General features: G+C 40.0%; 1 protein-coding gene across 6 annotated transcripts in view; it reads right to left on the bottom strand.

Annotated features, from left to right (window-relative positions):
- RIMKLB (ribosomal modification protein rimK like family member B) overlaps nt 1–26,092 on the bottom strand; it is a 71,714-nt gene that overhangs the window by 44,825 nt on the left and 797 nt on the right. For 4 of the 6 annotated variants that reach the window (XR_007456939.1, XR_007456940.1, XR_007456941.1 and 1 more), the window contains exons 1-2: nt 25,596–26,086; nt 9,211–9,442 (exon numbers count right to left, since the gene is read on the bottom strand). Coding sequence is in view for 1 of the 6 variants with exons in the window: in XM_049627061.1 (XP_049483018.1) it covers nt 9,211–9,385 (175 nt within the window). In the remaining 5 variants the exon portion in view is untranslated. Of the gene's footprint in view, nt 1–9,210; nt 9,443–25,595; nt 26,087–26,092 lie in introns of those variants that run through there. The other 2 variants (XR_007456942.1, XR_007456943.1) reach the window with 2 other exon arrangements.

Genomic DNA, 26,092 nt, shown 5'->3' with positions numbered 1-26,092 from the left:
CAAGACTATCCCTCAAAAATGAAAGAGACATAAAGATTTTTCCCAGATAAAGAAAAGCTGAGACGTTCATCACCAATAGTCTGGCCTTATAAGAACAGCTAAAGAGAGTCCAAGTTGAAAGAACACTAGAAGGCAGTGGAGGCAGGGGTACTCCTGACTGGCCCCATCAATGGAGTGTCTGACTCTTGATCCTGGGGTTGTGAGTTCGAGCCCCACACTGGGTGCAGAGATTACTTAAACATGAAATCTTTAAAAAAAATTTTTTTAAATACGAAAAACAATACTAGAAAGCAACACAAAAGCATAAAAAAAAATAAAGCTCTTGGATAAAGGTAAACATATAAATACAGAATCCTAAAATATTCCAATGGTAGTACATAAATCAGTGCTATTGCTGGTATAGCATTTAAAATTAAAGGCATACAGGGTCACCTGGCTGGCTTACTTGGTACAGCATGCGACTCTGGATTTCAGGGTCGTTAAGTTCAAGACTCATGTTGGGCCTAGAGTTTATGTATTAAAAAAAAAAAAAGTTGGGGTGCCTGGGTATCTCAGTCAACTAAGCATCCAACTGTGGATTTCAGCTGAGGTCATGATCTCACAGTGTGTGGGTTCTGGCCCCACGTAGGGCTCTGCACTGGCAGTACAGAGCCTGCATGGGATTCTCTCTCTGCCCCCACCTTTCTGAAAATAAATGGATAAAATAAACTTAAAAAAAAAAAAGTCAAAAGCAGGGGCCCCTGGGTGGCTCAGTCAGTTGAACATCCCAACTTCGACTCAGGTCATGACCTCACGGTTTTTGCGGGTTGGAGGCCCACGTCTGGCTTTGCAATGACAACTCAGAGCCTGGAGCCTACTTTGGATTCTGTGTCTTCCTCTGTCTCTCTCTCTCTCTGCTCCTTCCCATGCTTGTGCACCTGCTCTCTCTCTCTCTCTTGCTCTCTCTCTCTCAAAAATAAACATTAAAAAAAAAAAATTTTAATGCATAAAAATAACGATGCCCAAAAAACTATTTCAATGGATACAAAATATAAGATGTAATTGTGACATTGTTAACATAAGATAAGGGAAGATTTGTAAGGGCAGAATTTGCATATGAATAAATTTATCATCTAAAATAAATTCAACTATATAGCATATTACGTAATCTCCACAGTAACGATGAATAAAATACACACCTATAGAAAATACATAAAACTAAATAAGGAACTAAAGCATACCACCATAACAAATTAACAAAATACAAAGGAAGTCTATAAGAGAGGAAAAGAGAAACAAAATAGGTACAAGACATACAGAAAACAGTAAGTCTTACTCTTTCAGTAATCACATTAAAAGTAAACAGAAGAGGGGTGCCTCGGTGGCTCATTCAGTTAAGCGTCCGACTTTTGGCTCAGGTCATGATCGTGCAGTTCATGGGTTCAAGCCCCCCATTGGGCTCTGTGCTGAAAGTTCAGAGCCTGGAGCCTCCTTTGGATTCTGTGTTGCCCTCTCTCCCTCTGCCCCTTCCCCACTTGTGCTCTCTCAAAAATAAATAACAAACATTAAAAAATTTAAAAAAATAAAGGTTAATGAAAGAAACCCCCACAATGAAAAGATACAGAGGGATAGAATGGATAGAAAAATAAGAGCCAACTATATGCTACTAACAAGAGATTCATTTTATTTATTTATTTATTTATTTTTTAACGTTTATTTATTTTTGAGACAGAGAGAGACAGAGCATGAACAGGGGAGGGGCAGAGAGAGAGGGAGACACAGAATCGGAAGCAGGCTCCAGGCTCTGAGCCATCAGCCCAGAGCCCGACGCGGGGCTCGAACTCACGGACCGTGAGATCGTGACCTGAGCCGAAGTCGGACGCTTAACCAACTGAGCCACCCAGGCGCCCCACAAGAGATTCATTTTAGATGTAAAGACACCCAAAAGCTGAAAGTAAAAGACTGACAAAAGATACTCCATGCAAATGTTACCAAAAGAGAATATAGGTGGCCATACTTATGAGATAAATGCCCTTTAAGAGAAAACCTGTCACAAGAGATAATCATGATTATAATGATGAAAGTCAATTCACCAGGAAGCTATTAACAATTGTAAATATGCAGACACCTAATAGAGTACCCACTTGCATGAAGCAAATAGTAAAAGACCAAGGAGAGAAATGGATACTAACACAATAATGAAAAATTCAAATACCGTATGTTATAGTATGAAGCAAACAGACAAAAACCTCATAAGGACAAACTTCAAGGTGTATTACAGAGCTGTAATCATCAAGACAGTATGGTACTGGCACAAGAACAGACACTCAGATCAATGGAACAGAATAGAGAACCCACAAATGGACCCACAAACATATGGCCAACTACTTTTTGACAAAGCAGGATAGAATAGCCAATGGAATAAAGACAGTCTCTTCAGCAAGTGGTGCTGGGAAAACTGAACAGCAACATGCAGAAAAATGAACCTGGACGACTTTATTACACCATACACAAAAATAAACTCACATTGGATGAAAGACCTCAGTGTAAGACAGGAAGCCATCAAAATCCTCAAGGAGAAAGCAGGCAAAAACCTCTTTGACCTTGGCCATGGCAACTTCCTACTCAACATGCCTCCAGAGGCAAGGGAAACAAAAGCAAAAATGAACTACTGGGACCTCATCAAGATAAAAAGCTTCTGCACAGAGAAGGGAACAATCAGCAAAAGTCAAAGGCAACCAACGGAATGGGAGAAGATATCAGCAAATGACATATCAGATAAAGGGTTAGTATCCAAAATATATAAAGAACTTATCAAACGCAACACCCAAAAAACAAATAATCCAGTGAAGAAATGGGCAAAAGACATGAATAGACACTTCTCCAAAGAAGACTTCCAAATGGTGAACAGACACATGAAAAAATGCTCCACATCACTCATCATCAGGGAAATACAAATCAAAACCACAATGAGATACCACCTGACACCTGTCCAAATGGCTAACATTAACAAGTCAGGCAACAAGAGATGTTGGCGAGGATGTGGAGAAAGAGGATCTCTTTTGCATTGTTGGTTGGAATGCAAGCTGGTGCAGCACTCTGGAAAACAGTATGGGGTTTCCTCAAAAAATTAAAAATAGAACTACCCTACAACCCCGCAATTACACTATTTATCTAAGGTGTGCCGTTTCAAAGGGGCACATGCACCCCCATGTTTATAGCAGCACTATCAACAACAGCCAAAGTATGGAAAGAACCCAAGTGTCCATCGATGGATGAATGGATAAAGAACATGTGATAAATATATACAATGGATTATTACTCGGCAATCAAAAAGAATGAAATCTTGCCATTTGCAAATACGTGGATGGAACTAGAGAGTATTATGCTAAGTGAAATTAGTCAGAGAAAGACAAATATCATATGACTTCACTCATATGAGGACTTTAAGAGACAAAACAGATGAACATAAGGGAAGGGAAGCAAAAATAATATAAAAACAGGGAGGGGGACAAAACATAACAGACTCTTACATATGGAGAACAAACAGAGGGTTACTGGAGAGGTTGTGGGAGGGGGGATGGGCTAAATGGGCAAAGGGCATTGAGGAATCTACTCCTGAAATCACTGTTGCACTGTATGCTAACTTGGATGTAAATTAAAAAAATAAATAAAAACAATGACCATCCCCCCCCCCAAAGAAAAAAAGAAAATCTCATAAGGAAACAAAACTGAAACACACCACAGATCAACTAGACCTAACAAATATATCAAAACACATATCCCCACCCCAAACAACAACACAATCCAAGTTCTGCAAGGGCAAATGAAATTTTCTCCAGGATAGATCACATGTTAAGCCACAAAAGAAATCTTACATTTAAGAATACCGATATCATACCAAGTATCTTTTCCGGTTTCTATGGACTGAAACTAGAAATGAATACCAAAGGGAAAATGAAAAACTCATAAATACCTGGGAATTAAATAACACACTCAAACAATAAATAAAACAAAAGGGGTAACACACTCAAACAATAAATAAAACAAAGGGAGTAACAAGGGAAATCAGAAAATATCATAAGAACAGGCGCCTGGCCTGGGTGGCGCAGTCGGTTAAGCGTCCGACTTCAGCCAGGTCACGATCTCGCGGTCCGTGAGTTCGAGCCCCGCGTCAGGCTCTGGGCTGATGGCTCGGAGCCTGGAGCCTGTTTCCGATTCTGTGTCTCCCTCTCTCTCTGCCCCTCCCCCATTCATGCTCTGTCTCTCTCTGTCCCAAAAATAAATAAAAAACGTTGAAAAAAAAATTTAAAAAAAAAAAAAAAAAAAAATCAGGCGCCTGGGTGGCTCATTCATTTGGTTAAGAAGCGTCTGACTCTAGATTTTGGCTCAGGTCATAATCTCACTGTTTTGTGAGTTCAATCCCCATGTCAAGCTCTGCACTGACCCTGCGGAGCCTGCTTGGGATTCTCTCTCTCTCTCTCTCTCTCTCTCTCTTCCTTTCCCTGGCTCACTGTCTCTCTTAAAATAAATAAATAAATAAATAAATAAATAAATAAATAAAGTTAAAAAAAATTATTAAAGTTTAGAAAAAAAGAGAAAAAAAATATTAAGACAAAAGCAAAACACAGAATACCAGAACTTAGGGGATGTGGTGAAAGCAGTGTTAAGAGCGAAGTATACAAGTATAAACATGCACATTAAGAAAGAAGGAAAATCTCTGGGGTGCCTGGGGGGCTCAATCAGCTAAGCATCTGACACTTGATTTCAGCTCAGATCATAATCTCACAGTTGTGAGATCGAACCCCACATCATCAGGCTTTGCGCTGTGAGCGCTTGGGATTCCTTCTCTCTCTCTCTCTCTCTCTCTCTCTCTCTCTCTCTCTCTCTCTCCCCTGTTTGCATTCTCTTTCAAGAAAAAATTAACTAAAAAAAGAAATTAGAACACAAATAACCAAAATAAAAAAGAGAAAAATAAAAATCAACAAAACTAACTTGGATTTTTGGAAAGATTAATAAATTAACAAACCCTCTGCTAGACTAAAAAGGGAAAGAAAGAGACTTAAATAAGAAATCAGAAATGAAAGAAAATGTTACAATGGGCACCAAAGAAATAAAAGTAATCATAAGAGACAACTATGAACGATTACACACCAACAAATTGGATAACCTAGAAAAAATGAATAAATTCCTAGAAACCTACAACCTACTAAAATTGAATCATTGAGAAATAAAAAATCTGAACAGACCTATTAAATCAGTAATCCAAAGTCTCCAAACAAGGAAAAGCTCAGAACCAGATGTTTTCACTGGTGAATTCTTCCAAACATACGTTGTCATTCCATGCAGGAGTGGGATGGATCCTATGGTAGCTGTATGTTTAACCTTTAGAGGAACTGCCAAACTGTTTTCCAAAGGGACTGCACCATTTTACATTCCCATTAGCAATGCAGGAGAATTCCAATTTCTCTATATTCTTGCCAACACATGTTGTCTCTTTTTCATTAGAGCATCCTACCGGCTGTGAAGCTGGGTCTTATTGTTGCACATGTGGTAACATTTATGCTATAAACAGTGTACATGGAAGAGTAAGCTTAGTAAACTGGCTCAAGTCATGATCTCACATTCATGAGTTTGAGCCCCACATTGGGCTCTCTGCTGTCAGTGAGGAGCCCTCTCCGGATCCTCTGTCTCCCTCACTCTGCCCCTCCTGCTCCCTCTCGCGCGCTCTCTCTCCCTCCCCCCACCCCCAAAATAAATACATTAATTTTAAAAATAAATAAATAATACAAATAAAAAATAAAAAGCCCTGGAGCGCCTGGATAGTTCAGTTGCTTAAGCGTCTGACTTCAGCTCAGGTCATGATCTCATGGTTCGTGGGTTCGAGCTCCACGTCAGGCTCTGTACTGACAGCTCAGAGCCTGGAGCCTGCTTGGGATTCTGTGTGTGTCTCTCTCTGTGCCCCTCCCTCCCCAATTATTTTTTTAAATAAGCCTTAAAAATAAAATAGATTGAACAATGCTTGGAAATAGGGTTTCTGAAGGTTTTTAGAAAGATGATAAAACTGGTGTTTAATGAATGAGAAAGCTAGAGAGGAAACACTGTAGTGAAAGATAACGAGCTATAGGCTATAGGAATGTTGCAGTCGTTTAAACTTGGGGCCATTAACAGCCTGACTTAGGATACTGAAAAGCAGAACAATTGTCATTTAGAAGGAAAAAGCAAGAAAATTTTGTGGCAGAAATGGCTCTTAAGAATAAAACAGAAAAGCACACATGTGGCTGAGTCAGTTAAGTGTCCTACTCTTGGTTTGTGGGATAGAGCCCTGCATTAAACTCTGCACTGACAGGGCAGAGTCTGCTTGGGATTCTCTCCCCTATCTCTGCTCCTCTCTTGCTCTCACTTATGCCCTTCTCACAGACCTCTTACTACAAGATGTGGCAAATGCAATGGACATCTCTATTCAAATACCTACTCTAAATATAAGTAAATAAACTTAAAAACTATATGTTTAAAACAAAAGATATGTTAACGGTAATACCAGGGCAAAGGACAAAATACAAACCGAAAAGCTGAAATAAGATAGCTTCGTGAGGAAGAAGTGAGTTCAATCTTGTCCTACTGGCCTGAAAGTGACAGTTGAGAACAAAGAGTGTCCAGTAGGAAACAAGAAAAAACCAAGAACAATGGTTTTCAATCTTAGATTTTTTTTTTAAATTTTAATGTTTATTTATTTTTGAGATAGAGAGAGAGAAAGAGAGACAGAGTGTGAGCAGGGGAGGGGCAGACAGCGAGGGAGACACAGAATCTGATGCAGGCTCCAGGCTCTGAGCTGTCAAACCAGAGCCTGACGAAGGGCTTGAACTCATGAACCGTGAGATCATGACCTGAGCCAAAGTCCGATGCTCAACGGACCAAGCCACCCAGGTACCCCAATGTTAGATATTTTTCAACCTATGAAAGGTATTAGAACATAGATGTCCATTTGCATTTCCCACATCTTGTAGTAATAGGTCTATGTGACAGAAGCTTGGTCTAATAAGAAACCCTGACTTCAGAGGACTGTTGGAAAGGCAGCCTTTGGTTTTCCAACCTTTAAAACAGAGACATACACCATAAGCCTGCGGTTTATGTGTTTAGTGACCTATGTACACTGGCCTTCTCACACATACTTCAAGAGCATGGCTCCTAACACAATACTCTGTCCGGATTTCTGACTCCAATTTCAACAATTGTATATGCAATTTTGTTGAAAAACCTGCAAGTTATAAAAGCATGTGATAGATTCTGACTTTTAAAGAAAAGATTTGCTCTGATTTGTTCAGGATGTATCTGTCATAGCTAGCTAGAGGGCAGGGGGGTGCAAAGTGATATCCATTCCTTTTATAATTTACCAAAGTTATAATGATTTTACACTAATATGTGTGATCACTTGATTGATGTTAATATTAATCTTGGCCTTTAGAATATAGGGACTATGTCTCATTTTGCATACCATACCAATTAATTAGCACATAGTAAGTGCTCAAATTATATTTAGAAAGAATGAAACAGGCTCTATCCCAAATCCAGAATCTGAATAAGTGTTGGACCTATGTATATACATTTAAAAAAAAGAAAAATTGACCAAAAATAAAATAATGTGCATCTTTCTTATAAAGGTAGTAACTAAAACACTCCAGTGAAACAATCTGGAAACAGTTCAGTTCTAAAGAAGTTATTTCCAAAGCAACAATAACTGTAAAAAGGTAAAGTGAATGGAATAAATGTTAAAGGACAGAGAGTAAAGAGCAACTGTTTGCTAAGAGATTTTACCTACTTAAATCTACAGTATCATGTTATTCATCAGGCAAGACTCTGGGATCTATTAACTAGCCTACAAATGAAATTACCCTAATAGCAGATTTATATTCTGTATATTATTAGTTCTCACAATAACCATCTCCCTCCATTTTTTTGATGAAAACACATGTTCTCATTATGATTATAGTCTCGAAGCAAGTTAAGTAACATAGAATCTGTTTTAAGTGTTTGTCTCATATCTTTACTGAATACTATCACTAAATTATGTCTAGTCTTCTAAAAGTTAATCCAAAATGGCACGTATATGCCACCATATAATGCTCCCTAACAGAAATGACCTACAAGTCATAACTTTCCAGGGTAAAGACGTAAAGATTCCTAAGTCAGTCCTAAAGAATTCTGTTTCTAAGATAATCCTCTTGTAACCCTAAAACAAATATGAAATACAGAATTATAAATACTAGACTTATCACCAATTGAGTCAAATTATTCAGACACTTTTATCCAGTGAAGAGAAACAAACGGTGTATTATATACTATATGTATAAAATATTTTATAAAGAAAGAAAAGGAATGCCTGGGTGGCTCAATCGGTTGGGCATCCAAGTCTTGATTTCAGCTCAGGTCATAATTTCACGGTTTGTGAGACACTGAGCCTAGCGTTGGTCTCTGCGGTGGCAACATGGAGCCTGCTTGGGATTCTCTCCTCTCTGCCCCTCCCCTACTCACATTCTCCTTCTCTCTCTCTTTCAAAATAAATAAATAAACATTTTTTAAAAAGTAGTCAATATTCTGAAGTTTTTAGAAAAAAAGAAAATAAGAATCACATGTGGAATTTGATGAATTTACTAATAAATTCATTACTGAATTATCCCATGAAGTACAAGTTCTCTCAGGAGCACCTTATAAACAACATATTTTAAAATTAGAGGACAGTAATAATGGGGAAAAACAAGTAGATTTTCTTTAATTTCTCTCCCAACTATTTCCTAAATAATATCTTAAGAGGTTCAGGTCACCTGAGTGGCTCAGTCGGTTTTGTGTCTGTCTTCAGCTCAGGTCATGGACTTTGGCTCCAGTCATGATCTCACGGTTCATGAGTTCGAGCCCTGCGTCGGGCTCTGTGCTGACAGCTCAGAGCCTAGAGCCTGCTTCGGATTCTGTGTTTCCCTCGCTCTCTGCCCCTCCCTCACTCACGCTCTATGCATGTGTGTCTCTCTCTCAAAAATAAACATTAAAATAAAAATAACATAAGAGGTTCAATTAATTCCGGGGTTTCCATTTCTTCCATAAAATATGCTACATTTTAAGATCAGATGACTGTAATGTAAAGCTATTAACAATTCCTTCATCCAAATTATTCCTAGAAAATGTGGATTCAACATATTCTAAGAAAAAAATCCATAAAATTATTTAGTATAGACTTACCCAAGTTTCCTTGCTCGATTGTCAGTACTACTTCATCCATCACCACAGCCCTGAAGTCCAGTTCCTCCTCACAACATTTGGCCTTTAATGCTCGTAAAATCTCTTTTTGGGGATAGTCTTCCCTGATTCGACGATCGGTCAAAAACCACAACTTGGCCGCCACAGAGCTACACATCTTGATCTGCTTGTTCTTCCTTTTCCTGGATTATTTCCTCCTGAATGACGATTCTTTCTAGACAAAGACCAAATACACACACAGGGTAAATAAAGAATTCTACCTAAGGAATTTCATGTCTTTATGCATCTCCCATACATATGAAATTAAATTTTATTTCTTCCTGTTTTAAAAAAAATAGAAAGAGGGGCGCCTGGGTGGCTCAGTCGGTTAAGCATCCGACTTCAGCTCAGGTCACGATCTCACGGTCCGTGAGTTTGAGCCCCACGTCGGGCTCTGGGCTGATGGCTCAGAGCCTGGAGCCTGCTTCCCATTCTGTGTCTCCCTCTCTCTCTGCCCCTCCCCCATTCATGCTCTGTCTCTCTCTGTCTCAAAAATAAATAAACGTTTAAAAAAAAAAATCTAAAAAGAAAAATAGAAAGAATGAAAGAAAAGAAAGAAAGAAGGAAAGAAAGAAAGAAAGAAAGAAAGAAAGAAAGAAAGAAAAGAAAGAAAATATACTTGGGGCACCTGGCTGGCTCAGTCACTAGTGTATGACTCTTGATCTTGAAGTTATGAGTTTGAGCCCCATATCAGGCATGGAGATTACTTTAAAAAATATAGTAAAAGGAGTGCCTGGATGGCCCAGTCAGGCATCCAACTCCTGATTTTGGCTCAGGTCATGATCCCAGGGTCATGGGATCAAGCCCCATGTCAGACTCCAAGCTGGGCAAGAATTTTCTCTGTCTCTGTCTCTGTCTTTTTCTCTTTCTCTTTCTCTCTCTCTCCCTCTCTCTCTCTCTCTCTCTCCCCTTCTCTGTCCCTTTCCCACTCATGCACTCTATCTAAAATTAAAAAAAAAAAAAAATCAAAAACTTTTACAACACTAGAAATGTAGAAACTCACCACCTCCCAAAACAAAATTTCTCCCCCTTCCACTGGGGAAGCACTGCAGTTTAATAATTACAGCAGGTCACTTAATAAAATTGCCATTTTTTAGGGGCGCCTGGGTGGCTCCATTGGTTAAGCGTTCGACTTCAGCTCAGGTCATGATCTAATGGTCCATGAGTTCGAGCCCTGCAATGGGCTCTGCGCTGACAGTTCAGAGCCTGTAGCCTACTTTGGATTCTGTGTCTCCCTCTCTGTCCCTCCCTCATTCATGCTCTATCTCTCTCCCTCTCTCATAAATAAACATTAAAAAAAAAATTAAAAAAAAAATTAAAGTGCCATTTTTAATATTACATACTCAATGCCATTCCCTGTATTATATATAATCTAGAAATGTACTTTTATCTGATCATCTACTTTTGACTGATTTACCCCACCCAAAATGCAAATACCTTGATATAAAATAGACAAGGTTGTAATCATTAGTATATCATATCCCTGTATCTCCCATCACGATAAACTCCATTTATATATGTTCATGTAACTGTAGTTTTTTAATAATTCAATTTTCTTCCCTTGTTTTCTCATATGTATGTATATTTTATCACTAACATATTTATCACTAACATATTTATAGGAATGTTTTTTAAATGAGATAGTAACACCTATGTTATTAGATGAGTATCAACACTGAAGTCATTCATGTAACAACTTTAATCAGAGTAATTTGAGACTGTGGAAAAAAAACTTTAAATAGCCGAAATAAATGCTGGGGTCCATTCGCTCAAATTTATTTCAGTCAGAGGACAGCATGCTCTTACTCAATGTTTTTATGCTTACTTTAAATAGAATTTTTTTTAAACAAATACAGATTGTTTACTGTAATACAAAAAAGGACTTTCTTCCACAAATACAGTGCTGCTTCTCAGAGTTTGCATCATGGGCAAGAGCTTGCATCATGAGCAAGACAAAAGCTGAAAATTATTTTCCTGAGAAGAAGCAAAAAGTTACAAGCTTTACTGACAAACATTAACAGGTTATTTCAACAAAAAGCCTTTCTTTTTAAGCGTTATTTTAATTTTTTTTTATTTTAGAGACAGAATGTATGCAAGGGAGAGAGGCAGAGGAGGAGAAAAACAATCTGAAGCAGGCTCCACGCCCAGGACAGAGTGTGACATGGGGCTCAGCTCAATCCCATGACCCTGGGATGGTGACCTGAGCTGAAATCAAGAGTTGGACGCTCAACCAACTGAGCCTCCCAGGCACCCCAACAAAAAAAAACTTTTTTCAAAAATAAAATTACTGGGGCATCTGGCTAGCTCAGTCAGTAAAGCATGCAACTCTTGATCTCAGGGTCGTTTAGTTCAAGCCTCATGTTGAGCATGGAGCTTACTAAAAATTTTAAAAATCCTAATACCACTCCAGATGACACAGCAAATCTAACAGAAAAAAAGACAAGGATAAGAACTAGAGGAAGCAAAAGCCATACATATAGACAGCTTCCAGCATCACAGCAACTGAAAGTAGCCCCTCATGCACCATTCACACACTCTCCAGGGTCTCCACCTGAATGCACACAATAAGACTAGAATATCACGAGCCAGAAGCACCACCACACACACACGCCAGCACGCCAAACCTTGGCCTGCCATACCTGCGCCGCACTCACCCATGTGCCCCACAACATGGGGTCTCAAAGGCATCGATCACAGGAAAGCAGGGAAAGAATAAAATAAAATGAGAAGCACAATAGTTGTGACTTGTAGCTGAGGAAAAGCAAGGTTAAGAGCTCTCAGTTATGGTGATGCATCAGGCCAAGACCCAACTAACCAGCAAAGGGGATGCCCGATGCCCACAACCTCCTAGCCCCCTGTACACCTGTTCCACAGCTGTGGTCAAGAACATACCCTTTCAAGCCTTAGGCTAGATGTAGTAATAATTCAACTTACACAATAGGAAGATGTGGTCACTAGGAAGTCTCAATCAGAGGAAAAGCTCCACCAAAAAAAATTTGCACCAGGGTACCTAATGTAGAGATCCCCAGTTTTCCTTGAGATAGGCACTATAAAAATGATCCTAAGAATGGATAGTTTTTGAAACACCCTGTCAATGACCTCCATTATTCTAAAGCCATCTTGGTTCCATCCCTTACACTTAGTTCTTGAACATCATCTGTTCGCCAATTTGACTAAATTTCACCACATGAAATTGTACTGAATGAGTACAGCAGTTGTGGCCCCAACAGAAATCAGGATAAGATGGTATAGCCACTGGCAACTGGGAAGCAGGACTGTTCTGCCAATATTGATATGTCAACTTGTGGAAACTTCCCAGGCCAATAGTAAGACAATATGGTGTTTTCAAGGATTGTATCATCAGATAATAAAAGCACTCCAGGCCTGCAATCTCACATAGTTATGCAGCAACTCCTGACAGATGATGCACGTGAGCATCTCCATGTCTGGCTTCATGGCTGCAGCGCTGATATCCTTGCGTAATCTTTGAGTGTTTCTACACTGGTATGCAACCAACACATGAAAGTTCAGATTAGCCTCCCCATCTCCTTTCATTTTTTTCCTTTTTTTTAATGAACCCTAAATCCTCTTGATCCTGGGTTTCTAACAAAGAAAATGGTGTTCCCTCTCTGCCTTCATGATTTGGAAGCAAGCCTAGAGATCTCATCATTTGCCACAACTGGGACTATATCCTTTCACAGAGAATACTTGCACCCCCATATCTGGAACTAGAAGAATGTTCTCACCCTGCAGAAGACTCTGTGAAAGAGGTAGACACTATCTTGAAAAGGTCCAACATCAATGTCAATGGTTGTGGTTCCTCAAAGCCCACCTAGAGGCAGTTAATATGGCAAGATCTGGGGATCATCACCTTGCCCTGCACCAAAGTATCTTTGTTCATGTGGAATATATTTTCTTTATCAGCTTCAAAAGATTCTCATGTCATGTCTTGCTTTTCATGTAAAGAATCACAGAGGTATGACACACTGTGTTCCAAAATATTCTTTCTGTATACCAAGTACATGACATTCCCAGTTTGAAAAGGGCAAGTAAGCTTAAACTCTAGCTTGTCACTTACTGTTCCACTGGTACTGGTATTTTCAAGTGACACCTGTCCAATTTTTTATCCAGTATAATTTCATAGTAATCTCCAAAGTCTAGTTCACTGACAGAGAAAGAGCACAACCTCTCCTCCACCGAATGGTCCACTTTTATTTCGACAGGTTAAGGGGCCACTGGTGGTCCCCAGGTACCCAGGGTCGCTTGCCTTTATCAGGCTGCTCCACTGAGATTCACATCTAACAATAACCAGGAAACAATCAGGAAAAGATTCCCCAACCACCAAGGCAAAAGCTTTGCATTCATTCTCTCCCCTTCCCAACCCTCACACTGGCCCTCCTGCTCTGGGAGACCTCCAAAACATTCCTGTGGGCCAGGCGGAGACCAGTAGGCCAGGGTCTCTTCCAACATATCTATTTCTCCCATCCATAAACATGAGGGGAAAAAGAAAAACAAAACTGCTGATAAATCAAAAGCGTTATGATAAATCTATAGAGGTCAGAAGACCAAAAGTACACAAATAAAATGATAGTCCTGAGTCCTTAAAAAACAATTTTTTTTCTGATTACATTCACTATTTTAAACGTCAGAAAAGAGTCCCTTGTAAAATAAAATGGTTCCTTTATTCCCCCTGACATTTAAAGGAGTAAGTTTGGTTACTTACTATTAGAAAAGAGTTTAAGGGCACTTGGGTGGCTCAGTCAGTTAAGTGTCCCAACTCTTGGTTTCAGCTCAGGTCATGATCTCACAGTTCATGAATTAGAGTCCAGCACTGGGCTCTGCACTGACAGTGTGAAGCCTGCTTGGGACTCTCTGTCTCCCTCCCTCCCCTCCCCAGCTCACTCTCTATCTCTCTTTAAAAAAATACTTTAAAAAAGAGTTTATTCTCCAACAGTGTTAAGATTAACACAGCATTTGTAAATGTCCACATATACAAAAGAATATAGTATTTCTGCTCTTAGAATGTAAATTCAGATCAACTAATTCCTGTCCTCAATTTATTTCTCCCACAGTATCAAGGAAAATGATACACAAATATCAGATATAGAATAAATGCTACTGAGTAACTACAAAAACAGTTGCTGTTTTTTTTTTCAATAAAGATATTCAACAGTGAAATTTTAGTTTTATATTAGAGATAGTTTTCCCATGCAAACTTCTGGATATACAAACCAATAAAAAAATTTACTGTCATCTGTCAATAGTACAGGCAAGGCTAATTAAATGGGAATCATAAATAAAGTGCATCATTCATTTTTCTCATGAAGCCACTTCCTAATGTTAATTATTTTGCTAGGGAAAAAGCAAAAATATCAATCTACCATTTGAAGACCTTAAGGCACCTCTTACTACAAGGAAAATCATTTATTCCAGATAAGACACAGCATATGAACTTAGAATCTAAAGACTGAAAAAGAATAAACGTTAGAAGAAGGGAAGCAAAAATAATATAAAAACAAGGAGGGGGACAAAACATAAAGAGACTCTTAAACATAGAGAACAAACAGAGGGTTGCTGGAGGGGTTGTGGGAGGGGGGATGCTTTCTCTGTACATAATCCCCAGGGCTTCCTTCTTAAACCCTTCACTCCTTTCTCTAGAAATTTCATCCTCAGCCAGGCTTCAACTATTATCATTAAAATCTGAATATATCATTGACCCACTAAATATCTTTCCAACCTGGAGTTCTCAACTGTATTTGAGATCCTATTTCAATCTGCTTAGTAGGCATCCCTAACTAAATGCCACAAACATTGCCTCAGTTGAGCAAGTAAAATTCTGAAGTTTTTTTATTCACATACCTAAACACCTTGAATTCCCATTTTAATAGTTCAATATTATGTGTCAGCCTGGCTAGACAATGGTGCCCCAACTGTTTGGTCTAACTCTAGTCTACATGTAGCTATGTAGGTACTTTGGAAATATGATTAAAGTTCATAATCAGTCGACTCTGAGTGAAGGAGATTACCCTCTATGACATGGGTGGACCCCATCCAATCAGTGGAAGGTGTGAACAACAAAAAAGGGTTTCCAAGAGAAGGAACTCTGCATCAACACGTTAACACAGAGGTTCCTGACTGAGTTTCTAACCCATTGGTCTGCCCTACAAATTTCAGACGTGCCACAATCACACTAACCAATCCCTTAAAATTAATTTCTATTTCCTTCTTTCTCTTGTTCCCCCCTTCCTCCTTCCCTCCCTCCGTACATCCCTCTCCCTCCACATATATACAATTTCTTACCGGTTCTGTTTCTCAGAAGAATACTGCCAGATATACTCATCCTAATTTAAGCATTTAATTCAGAAACTCTGGCATCATTTTCTATTTTTCTTCACTACGTAAACATACAATTACAACAGTAATTCTATTTTCTAAATACCACTTGAATTTCCTATTCATCCCCAGTACATGCAACATTTTGCACCTAAAAACACCTCCAAACTAATCTTCTACCCTCTCTTCTCTCTCATTTACCAATTTCCTGAACACATTGTATTCTCTCATGCTTCCTTTTGCTTAGAATATACATCCTAAGCCTACCTTAGTAAATACTGGCTCACTAGTTAATACATCTGTTAAATTTTTCTGACTTATAAAAATCATCCTAACTCCATGAATCTACATTATCTTATACACATATTCTGGCAATTATCACAGTATGTTGTAATTAATTTTTTTTTATACTGTCAGTGCTATAAGATGAATTTTTAAAAGGGTATGCATGGGTGGCTCAGTGTGTTGAGCATCCGGACTTCAGCTCAGGTCATGATCTCCCAGTTTGAGTTCGAGTCCTGCATCGGGCTCAGAACCTGGAGCCTGCTTTGGATTCTGTGTCTCCCTCTCTCTCTGTCCCTCCCCCACCTCACACTCTGTCTCTCTCTCTCTCTCTCTCTCTCTCTCTCAAAAATAAACATTAAAAAGAAACCTTGTTAATAAAAAAATTATAAATAAAGCCTTTTTAAAAAAAAAGGAAGGGTGAAAAGGAAGACCCATACTATTTGGGGATAGGAGGTGATTTTTGTAGCTCTTATTAAGGTACAGAAAACGACTGAATGGTAACTTGAAAACCTCAGAAGAGTCTCAGAAATAACCAAATAATAGTCTTAGTCCAATTACCCCATTACTCACTAACAATGTTCATCAATAAATAATCTCTAAAAAAATGTCCCTCTGAAATCTGGATAGTTCCTATAAAATCTCATCCTTTACCTAAGATGCCACATAAAATAAGATCACTGTTTAGGTGTTCTGAGTTTATACAAAATGCCATGTTCTTTGCCACATTAACTTTAAGGCAGACCGGAATGCTTTGAAAGTAGGAGCAAAAGGCTAGATATTAATCAAAGTTGTCTTTAGCTATGACAGAAAAGAAATGTATGATAGCCCTCACAACCCCCTCCTTATATTGAAAAGGATATACCTCAAAAATAGAGCAAACCAATAAGTTCCTAAAGGTTACATGACACACTCATTCACACTCTCTCCTTTTTATAGCACTTTTACCTATGATACTTTTTTTTTTTAAGCTACATATGTGATTATGGGGGGAAAGAGAGGGCAATGATTTTCCTACCCAATCTCAAGAAGATCCCTTTATCAAAAGACTGAAAAAAAATGAGTGATGAAACAGAAAAACCAATGAAGGTAAGAAAAGGCAACACTTTGAAATATATAGACAAGTGCCTATAAATTCCCTTTCCTCATACAAAGAAACATATGCAGGACAAAGGCAAAATAATGCACACAGATAAGGTTAAAACTATTCTCCATTTACAGCTCATGAAACACATTCCACATATATTTTCTAATCTAATCTGCATGTAATTACGTGAGGAATACACACATATATCTTCCCATTTTAAAGAAACAGCCTGACCGTTTAAGTTATCATGAGCTTATCACAATAACGGAGCCAGGACTAAGATTCAGGTTTTCTGATTTCTTTCTACTTTTTTCTACCATACCTAAAGACAATGAAAGGAATTTGGATAAATTTTTTTAAAAACCCACATTATACCATGGTAGGCGATTTATCTGTATCTTCTCATTCAATCCTCACAACCATCCCTTTGGTGCATTACTGTCTTCATTTGTTAGCTGAATACGTTCTAGCCAAGAAGTTAAGTGGTAAAGCCAAGTGAATTCAAATTCCACACACTCCATGGCACAGACTGCCACTTCCTTCCCAATATCCATTTTCTAATGACTCCTTAATAATAAGATATCCAATATCTAGCTAAGCACAATGCCATGTAACGAACAGACTGTATTCTCTAGGCTTTCTTGCAACTAGATGTGATCATATAAGTAAATTTTACTCAATAAGAGCTGAGTGAAAGTACTGCACTGAAATTTTCAGAACACATACTTAAGAGGTATACTATACTATTCCTTGGCCCTTCCTCCACCCTTCCTGGAATGTAAGTGTTATGGCTACAGCTCTAACAACCACCTAGACTATGAAGACAGGAGTGAAAAGTGAACCCTAGGAAAAACACAGAGACATGTTAAAACTTGAATGCCTGACAACTGTGTAGTGCTGTGACCCTGGACTACCTACTACCTTTTTTGCTTATGTAAATGATATCTGGGAATTCTTTATTATAGGCCATAAAACCTTACCTTAACAAGTATAGTCCATCATACCTTGGTCAAATCTTATAGGAAAATTTTCCCTTGACATTAAAATTTTCGAATGAAAATATTCCCTTGACATTGAAATATTCCCTTGACATTAAAATACCAGTAAGTATTGGTATCGATGATAAGAGGGAGTTTCTTTTTACACTGACAAGATCATCATCTTACATTTCATCATTTCACTTTTACATTTATTTTTACAACATCCCTGGAGAAGTATTTCTATATCCCTCTCTCAAAAAAAAGAAAACTGTTCAAAGTCAAACACTGGTCATAATCTCAGATCAATTAAGAATCTAAATACTAAAAACACTAAGTATTCGATTAAATACATTTAATTTAAAAATTAGTATTTCAGTGCCTACTATGCACTCTAAAATATCATGGTAAACAAAACAGACATACTCCCAGCCCTCACAGAGCTTTTTTAAAAGGATGTGATAATAAAACATCACAAAAAAAAGATGCTCAACATCACTAATCATTAGGAAAACACAAATCAAAACCATATAATTAACTCGCACACACTGGAGGTCTACTGTCAAAAAACAAAAAATCACAAATGTTGGGGAGAATGTGGAGAAACCTGAAGCCTTGAAAATTGTTGGTTGGAATGTAAAATGGTGCAGCTGCTATTAAAAATAGTATGGCAGGCACACCTGAGTGGCTCAGTCGGTTAAGCGTCCAACTTCGGCTCAGGTTATGATCTCACCTTTCATCAGTTCAAGCCCGCATCGGGCTCTGGGCTGACAGCTCAGAGCCTGGAGCCCGCTTCAGATTCTGTGTCTCCCTCTCTCTCTGCCCCTCCTCTGCTCATGCTCTGTCCCTCACATTTTCTCAAAAATAAATAAACATTAAAAAAAATTTTTTTAATAGTATAGCAGTTCCTCAAAAAAATAAAAATAGAAATATTGTATGATCCAGTAATTCTAGTTGTAGGTATATAACCAAAAGAACTGAAAACAGAGTCTTCAAAGAAGAATCTTCATACACATGTTCATAGCAGCGTTACAACAGCTAAAAGGTGGAAGCAACCCAAGCCTTCGGTTGACAGATGAATAAATAAGATACAGTATGTACATACAATGCCTTAAAAAGGAGTTAAATTCCAATACATGCTGCTACATGGATAAACCTGGAGGACATTATGCACCAGTATATAAAATATATAATGTGTCAATCCACAGAAAGTAGAATGGTGGTTGCCACAGGCTGGGGTGTTGGGAGAATGAGGAGTTAGTTATATGGGTATACAGTTTCAGTTCTGCAATATATAGAGTTCTGGAAATGAATATGGTAGATAGTTGCATAAGAATATGAATATAATTGGGGCGCCTGGGTGGCGCAGTCGGTTAAGCGTCTGACTTCAGCCAGGTCACGATCTCGCGGTCCGTGAGTTCGAGCCCCGCGTCAGGCTCTGGGCTGATGGCTCGGAGCCTGGAGCCTGTTTCCGATTCTGTGTCTCCCTCTCTCTCTGCCCCTCCCCCGTTCATGCTCTGTCTCTCTCTGTCCCAAAAAAATAAATAAAAAACGTTGAAAAAAAAAAATTAAAAAAAAAAAAAAAAGAATATGAATATAATTAATATCACTAACCTGTGTACCTAAAAAATGATTAAGGAGGTAAATTTTATGCTGTATATTTTACCACAATAAAAAGAAAACTGGAGAAGAAAAACAAACATCATGAGCAAATTAACAAGCAAATTTACATATATTCAACTAAAAGATCAGAAAATTATGTTACCTTTACTTAAATTACCTGTAACTTTGCTATTCAAAGCTTTGTTATTCAAAGCTACAGGTAATTTAACAGTCTGGTATATAAAAATAGTCTGGTGTACAAAACTAAACTTTTAAAAAAAAGTTTTCTCTGAATGGTACCCCTGGCTGGCTCAGTTGGTAGGGCATATGACTCTTGATCTCTGGGTTCCTAGGTTCGAGCTCCACATTTGGGTATAGGGAATACTAAAAAATCTTTTTTTAAAAAGCGTATCAAGGGGTGCTTGGATGGCTCCGTCAGTTACGCGTCTGTATCTTGATTTCAGCTTAGGTCATGATCTCAGGGTTTGCGAGATGGATCATCGGGCTATGTGCTGACAGCACAGAGTCTACATGGGATTCTCTCTCCCTCTCTTTCTGCCCTTCCCACACTCCCACTCTCTCTCTTTCAAAATGAGTAAACTTTAAATAAAGTTTTCTCACAAATAAAGTTCTCAGTAACCCAAATAAAACTTCTAATGATTTCACTTAATACAGGAATGTTAAATCAATGTATCTCCTTCTGGAACATGGCACAAAATTTGCAAAGTCTTCCTGAGACTCAAAGGGTAGTATGGCTTACTCAGAGCTCATGTTTAGAGGCACCTGGCTGGTTCAGTCAGTAGAGCATTTGACTCTTGATTTTGGGGTTGTGAGTTCAAGACCCACACTGGGTACAAAAATTACTTTGAAAATATAAATAAAATCTAGGGGCACCTGGATGGCTCAGTCAGTTAAGCATCTGGCTTTGGCTCAGGTCATGATTTCACATGGTTTGTGAATTTGAGCCCAGCATTGAGCACTGTGCTAACAGCTCAGAGCCTGGAGCCTGCTTCAGATTCTCTGTCTCTGTCTCTCTCTCCCTCTCCTGGTTGTGCTCTCTCTCAAAAATAAACATTGGGACACCTGGGTGGGTCAGCGGGTTGAGTGTCCGACTTCGGCTCAGGTCATGATCTCACGGTTCATGAGTTTGAGCCCTGCATCAAGGCTCAACGGTGTCAGCATGAAGCCTGCTTTGGATCCTCTGTCTCCCCCTCTCTCTCTGCTCATGTACTATCTCTCTCTCTCGCTCTCTCTCTCAAAATAAATAAATAAGATCTTTATTTTTAAAAAAAGTTCATCATGTTTAACATGTTAAATGTTGGGCCTTCCTTCTAAATTTTCTTTCTGGACATTACCTTGAAAAATGAGTTGGGAAGATATTACTATATTTAAGTTGAAGGTTTTACAAACATGGCTAACTAATTCACATGTCAAAGGAATAAGCTAACAATTAAAAACCACAATGAATCAGGAAAAATTTCAAAGTTCCTGTTTGGACAAACCTGCAAGATATTTCCAAAATGTAGTTTTCTGATAAACTATCAAAGTCTAAAATGCTGCCAAATACGGGAAAGTGGAGCAGTAAGAGAGAACTAGTGTGACCTGATATCGCAAATCCATATTCTATTTGGAGACCTTATTTCTATATTCCTAAGAACATGAAGTCAAGAGCTAGTAACAGGAAAGGTTGGGGGGATGGAGGAGGTGGGAGGGGTGGGAGGGGAGGGAGGGAGGGAGAGGGGAGAGAGAAAGAAATGAAAAGGAGCTGAACAGAGCAAAACATTTAAGTAAGGGGTAGGTTTGAAATTTTGTTTTTATTTTAATTCCAGTTAACATATGGTGTTGTATTAGTTTCAGGTGTACAGTATAGTGATACCACAATTGTAAATTTTTTTTTTCTTGGTCACAACTTGGTGATATGCTGCCACTTTTGAAAGAAAGGAAGTAAAAATTAATTTGGCATATCGATGTTTACACAAATTTGTTACTTTATCAATTCATAAATCGATACACATTTTACAATAATCTAGCAGACTCCTCCGGACACTGATGGGAGAACAGACTGCCACATGAAAAAAACAAGGATCAATGAAATTAGACTGTGAACTCCATGAAGACAGAATCCTTATTTTATTCTCTATTATCTCCAGCAAGCAACATAAAACCTCATATATGACAGCTAAATGTTAAGCGTTAGGGGTTAGGAGTTATTTTATTTTATTTTTTTAATTTTTTTAACGTTTATTTATTTTTGAGACCGAGAGAGACAGAGCATGAATGAGGGAGGGTCAGAAAGAGGGAGACACAGAATCTGAAACAGGCTCCAGGCTCTGAGCTGTCAGCACAGAGCCCGACGCGGGGCTCGAACTCACAGTCTGTGAGATCATGACCTGAGCCGAAGTTGGCCACTTAACCGACCGAGCCACCCAGGCGCCCCAAGGAGTTATTTTAAAGGGGTCTGTTAGGGGCGCCTGGGTGGCTCGGTCGGTTAAGCGTCCGACTTCAGCTCAGGTCATGATCTCACGGTCCGTGAGTTCGAGCCCCGTGACAGGCTCTGTGCTGACAGCTCAGAGCCTGGAGCCTGTTTCAGATTCTGTGTCTCCCTCTCTCTCTGCTCCTCCCCTGTTCATGCTCTGTCTCTCTCTGTCTCAAAAATAAATAAACGTTAAAAAAAATTTAAAAAAAAAATAAAATAAAATAAAGGGGTCTGTTATATTGAATCATAAGGCAGGATCAAAAAACATTTTCAATATTTAATAGCAGGCAAATGCATACCCCATAAGATCTAAACATAGCTGTCAAAAATTCATAATTTATCTTTTCAATTTCACATATAAATAAACAACCCAATGGGGCGCTTGGGTTACTCAGTTGGTTGAACGTCTGACTTTGGCTCAGGACATGATCTCACAGTTCATGAGTTCAAGCCCCACATCCGGCTGTTAGCTCAGAGCCTGCTTCAAATCCTCTGTCCCCTTCTTATCCTGCCCCCACCCCATGCACCATCTCCCTCTCAAAAATAAACAAACATTTGGGGGGAAAGAAAACACTAAAAACCCAAGCCTAATGCTACTTTCCATCACCATTATACATCTCATCCTGAAATAATTACCTTTGCTAACAATAAAAGTCAGAAGGAAAAAAAACCTGTCATTTCAGTAAAAGCAGTTAAAAAATATAAATAAATAAGCAGATGGGTTCCATGCAGACCAGGCTCTAAGGGAGTAGAGCTAGCTAGCTCTGTAGCTTTTGTCCTCCAAGCCAATTTTGAAAGGAAAAACACACTGGAAAAGAAAACATTGAAAAAACAGCATGGCATGACATCATGAAGTCAGAAAGTCAGTCCTTTTCTGCAAATCTAATATGTACACATTCACATATTGCACACAAATCTAAAACACATCATGTACAGATATTTTGGGGGGTAGTATGTTATTATTTCTTAACAGCCCCTAATACGACGAAAAGGAAGATTCCCAAATAATGAAAGACAGTTTCCCCAATATCTGTACCTAATCTCTCCTACTCAACCTCTCTTGAAACAACTGTGTATGCCAGTACAGTTAACATTAACATATTTTTATTCTTCCTATCACAATCTATGCCCAGACATTAAAATAACATTAGATTATAATTTCAAAGCTCTTTCCCCATATGCCTATGACTTAATCCCACTTGCAGAGATTACTCTTTGTAACCTAAACTGCCATAAACTCTCTACAAATCCACATCACTAAGTAACCCCCAAAACGGTGTAAGCAACATACAAACTCCCCCTTCCTAACTTATGCTTGGTTTTCTGTCACTCTTGTCGTGTTGTTCCTACGTTCCTCCACCCACTTTCATGCAGTTTAAGTCTCTATGCCCGCCCCCCAGAGAAAGATGATAAAAGCTACTTCTCAAACTGTGGATCAACTGGCCCTGTTCTTTCCCCTTCCCCCAAATCCTTCCAGTGTTATGTTCTTTCAGGTCATAGACAGGGGAGAAGTTTTGAGAAATCAATCTAGTAACCTACCCCAGTAATCCCAGGGGGATACAAACTGAGAAAAACAAGAATTGGGAGGTGTTTTTTTTTAGCCATGGTTCATCCTGTACCCCAACACACTAATGCCTGAAGTCTGGCTGGCATTCATTGGTCCTATGTAAAAACATGTTCTCTTTAGTGTATGCCTTCATAATACAGCTAAGAAGGGGTAGAGGATTTATAAAACGTTGCTAGTGATTTCCTTGTGGAGAGAGAAAAGGAACTGAATGAGAAGGAAAAGAAAAAAAAGGGAAATTTCTGGTTGCCACTCAATGAATCTAAGAAAATGAAAAAAAAATTAAAAGCTATCCACCAGCAACTAAGTGGAATTTTAGCTGGTAGCCCAAAGTCTAAAGGTTAGTCATTCAACTCCTTCCCCCCTGCAGGGGGAAAGGAGGGAACAGAAAAATGGACCTTCAATGAGTGGAAGATTCTACATGAATGTATTTGATGCTCTTGGCTCCCTGTGGTCAGAATCAGAGTGCCCCCCCCTCCCCAACAAGCAGACTCTGGCACCTGGTGGGGGTAAGAGAAAACAAGAGGAAAAAAAAAGGAGACAGAGAAAGATGAAAACATCAACAGCCATCTTGCCAAACTAACAACCAAATCTTTGACATGAAAGAAGGAAAGTCATTGCACTAACCAAGATAGAAAGGAATAAACAAAAGATCACCTCCAAAGAAAAATAGGCCTCCTCCCCTTTGACATACTGACCAAATAACACACAGCAACCATTAGAAGAGAAATTTAACTATGACTGTCATTTTTGAAAATTAGAGGTTGTCATTCTAAAAGTTAGAAAATAAATGTTCAATCTCCATGACTGGAATTTCAGAGTGTTTTATTCCAAATGAATATCTTATAGTATTCTGACAGTGAATTCTTTGTAAGAAACAGAAAAAAAAAATGACCTTTCAACGGCCCAATGGTGTTAAAGACCTAACGAAATTTACATAGCATTTAAATTTTAAAAGGTTACATTTAATAATTAAGAACTTCGGTATATACAACAAACACCAAGCCCACAAAAAAAGAGTATCTTCCATATTAGGCTGCCTCACGTACTTTCCGTTCAGATTTAGAATTTAATCCAACTCCCCAAAGATGTGAGAACAATTTATGTAATTAATGGGAAAATAACAGCATGCTAAAAGAATTCACATCGGAAGTTACAGTCAACACGGGTAGCATAACCTCACTCATAGAATGCAATTACCGCCCCCTCTCTATTCACACCTACAAGTGGGGTAAAATACTGGGATCACAAATCCGCCATCTGAGATAAGGACACATTAGTAAGGCAAATGTGAAGTTATTATCTAACTAGTTTGGGGTTTTTTTTAAAGGGAGGGGGGCAAGATTTGCATCATGGTCAAATGCCTTAAAAAAAAGAAAAATCGAACGAGCCAAGCAATTATTTGTCACCCCATTCTTACTCAGAGCACTGCCAAAGGCAAAGGAGGTAGGACTGTCACACTCTCTAAATTTCACACGTAAGGAGGAAACCATGGGATTTAAACCATACTAAGTGCAGGACGAACACCACATCCTCCTCCCTCGGTCACACCACAGGAATGTGTCTGACGGAAGCAGGGGCAGGAGCGATCACCACACGCTGGAGGACAGGTTGGCACAACGCGTGTTCTACTCCAACGAGCACTCCCAGGGTTACCACACCCCCCTCACAAACAGGGGGAAGCACACTTCACGCCCGAGGACGCCGCCTGTCCCCGGCAGTTCTCACCCGTCACACGCACCCGGCGACCTCGGCCCCCTCCCAGCACGCCGACCGGGCCGGGGCTCCCCCCCGCGCCCCCCCCCCCCCGGCGGAGCGACCCCCCCCCCGGGCTTCACAAGCCCCCCGGCCCCCGGCGCGCCCCGCCCGGCCGAGCCCCAGCTCGTCGCCGAGTCCCTAAGGCCGCAGTCGCCCATTTGGGGGAGGGGCGCGGGGGGGGGGGCGGCGGCGGGCGCGCCTCCGCCTCACGCCACTACACCGGGGGAGGGAAGCGATCGCACCGCTCACCTGGCTCCGGCGGCTCCTCCCTCGCTCTCGGCCAGCGGAGCCGGGCTGGGGCCTCCGAGGGAACCGCGGGCTGCCGGGCAGGCTGGCTGGAAGTCCGAGAAGGAGAGGAGGGGGAGGGGGTCGGGATGCCGGGAGCCGCCTCCTTTCTCCTCCGCCACCGCGGCTCCCGCAGCCAGGCCGGGCACCCTCGCACACTCGCCCACTTTCTCACAGCCTCGCGGTCGGTCTGGCTGTCCCTCACCCCCACTCCCACGCACTCCCACACACACTCCCACACACACTCCCACACACACACACACACACACACACACACACTCGCCCCCACCCCCAAACACACTCTCACACCCGGCCGCTCCTCGCTCCCTCACTCGCCTGTAGTGCGCGCGCGCGCGCGCAACCCCGCTCACACACAGCGCGCGCGACGCCGGCGGAGACCGCCCCGCGCTCCCCCAGACCGAGGCGCCGCGCGCCGCCCGCCCGCGTGCAGAGGACCCTCG

This window comes from Panthera uncia, chromosome B4 (assembly GCF_023721935.1).
Source record: "Panthera uncia isolate 11264 chromosome B4, Puncia_PCG_1.0, whole genome shotgun sequence".
Lineage (NCBI taxonomy): Eukaryota > Metazoa > Chordata > Mammalia > Carnivora > Felidae > Panthera > Panthera uncia.
This window is presented reverse-complemented; position numbering and strand designations above follow the sequence as displayed.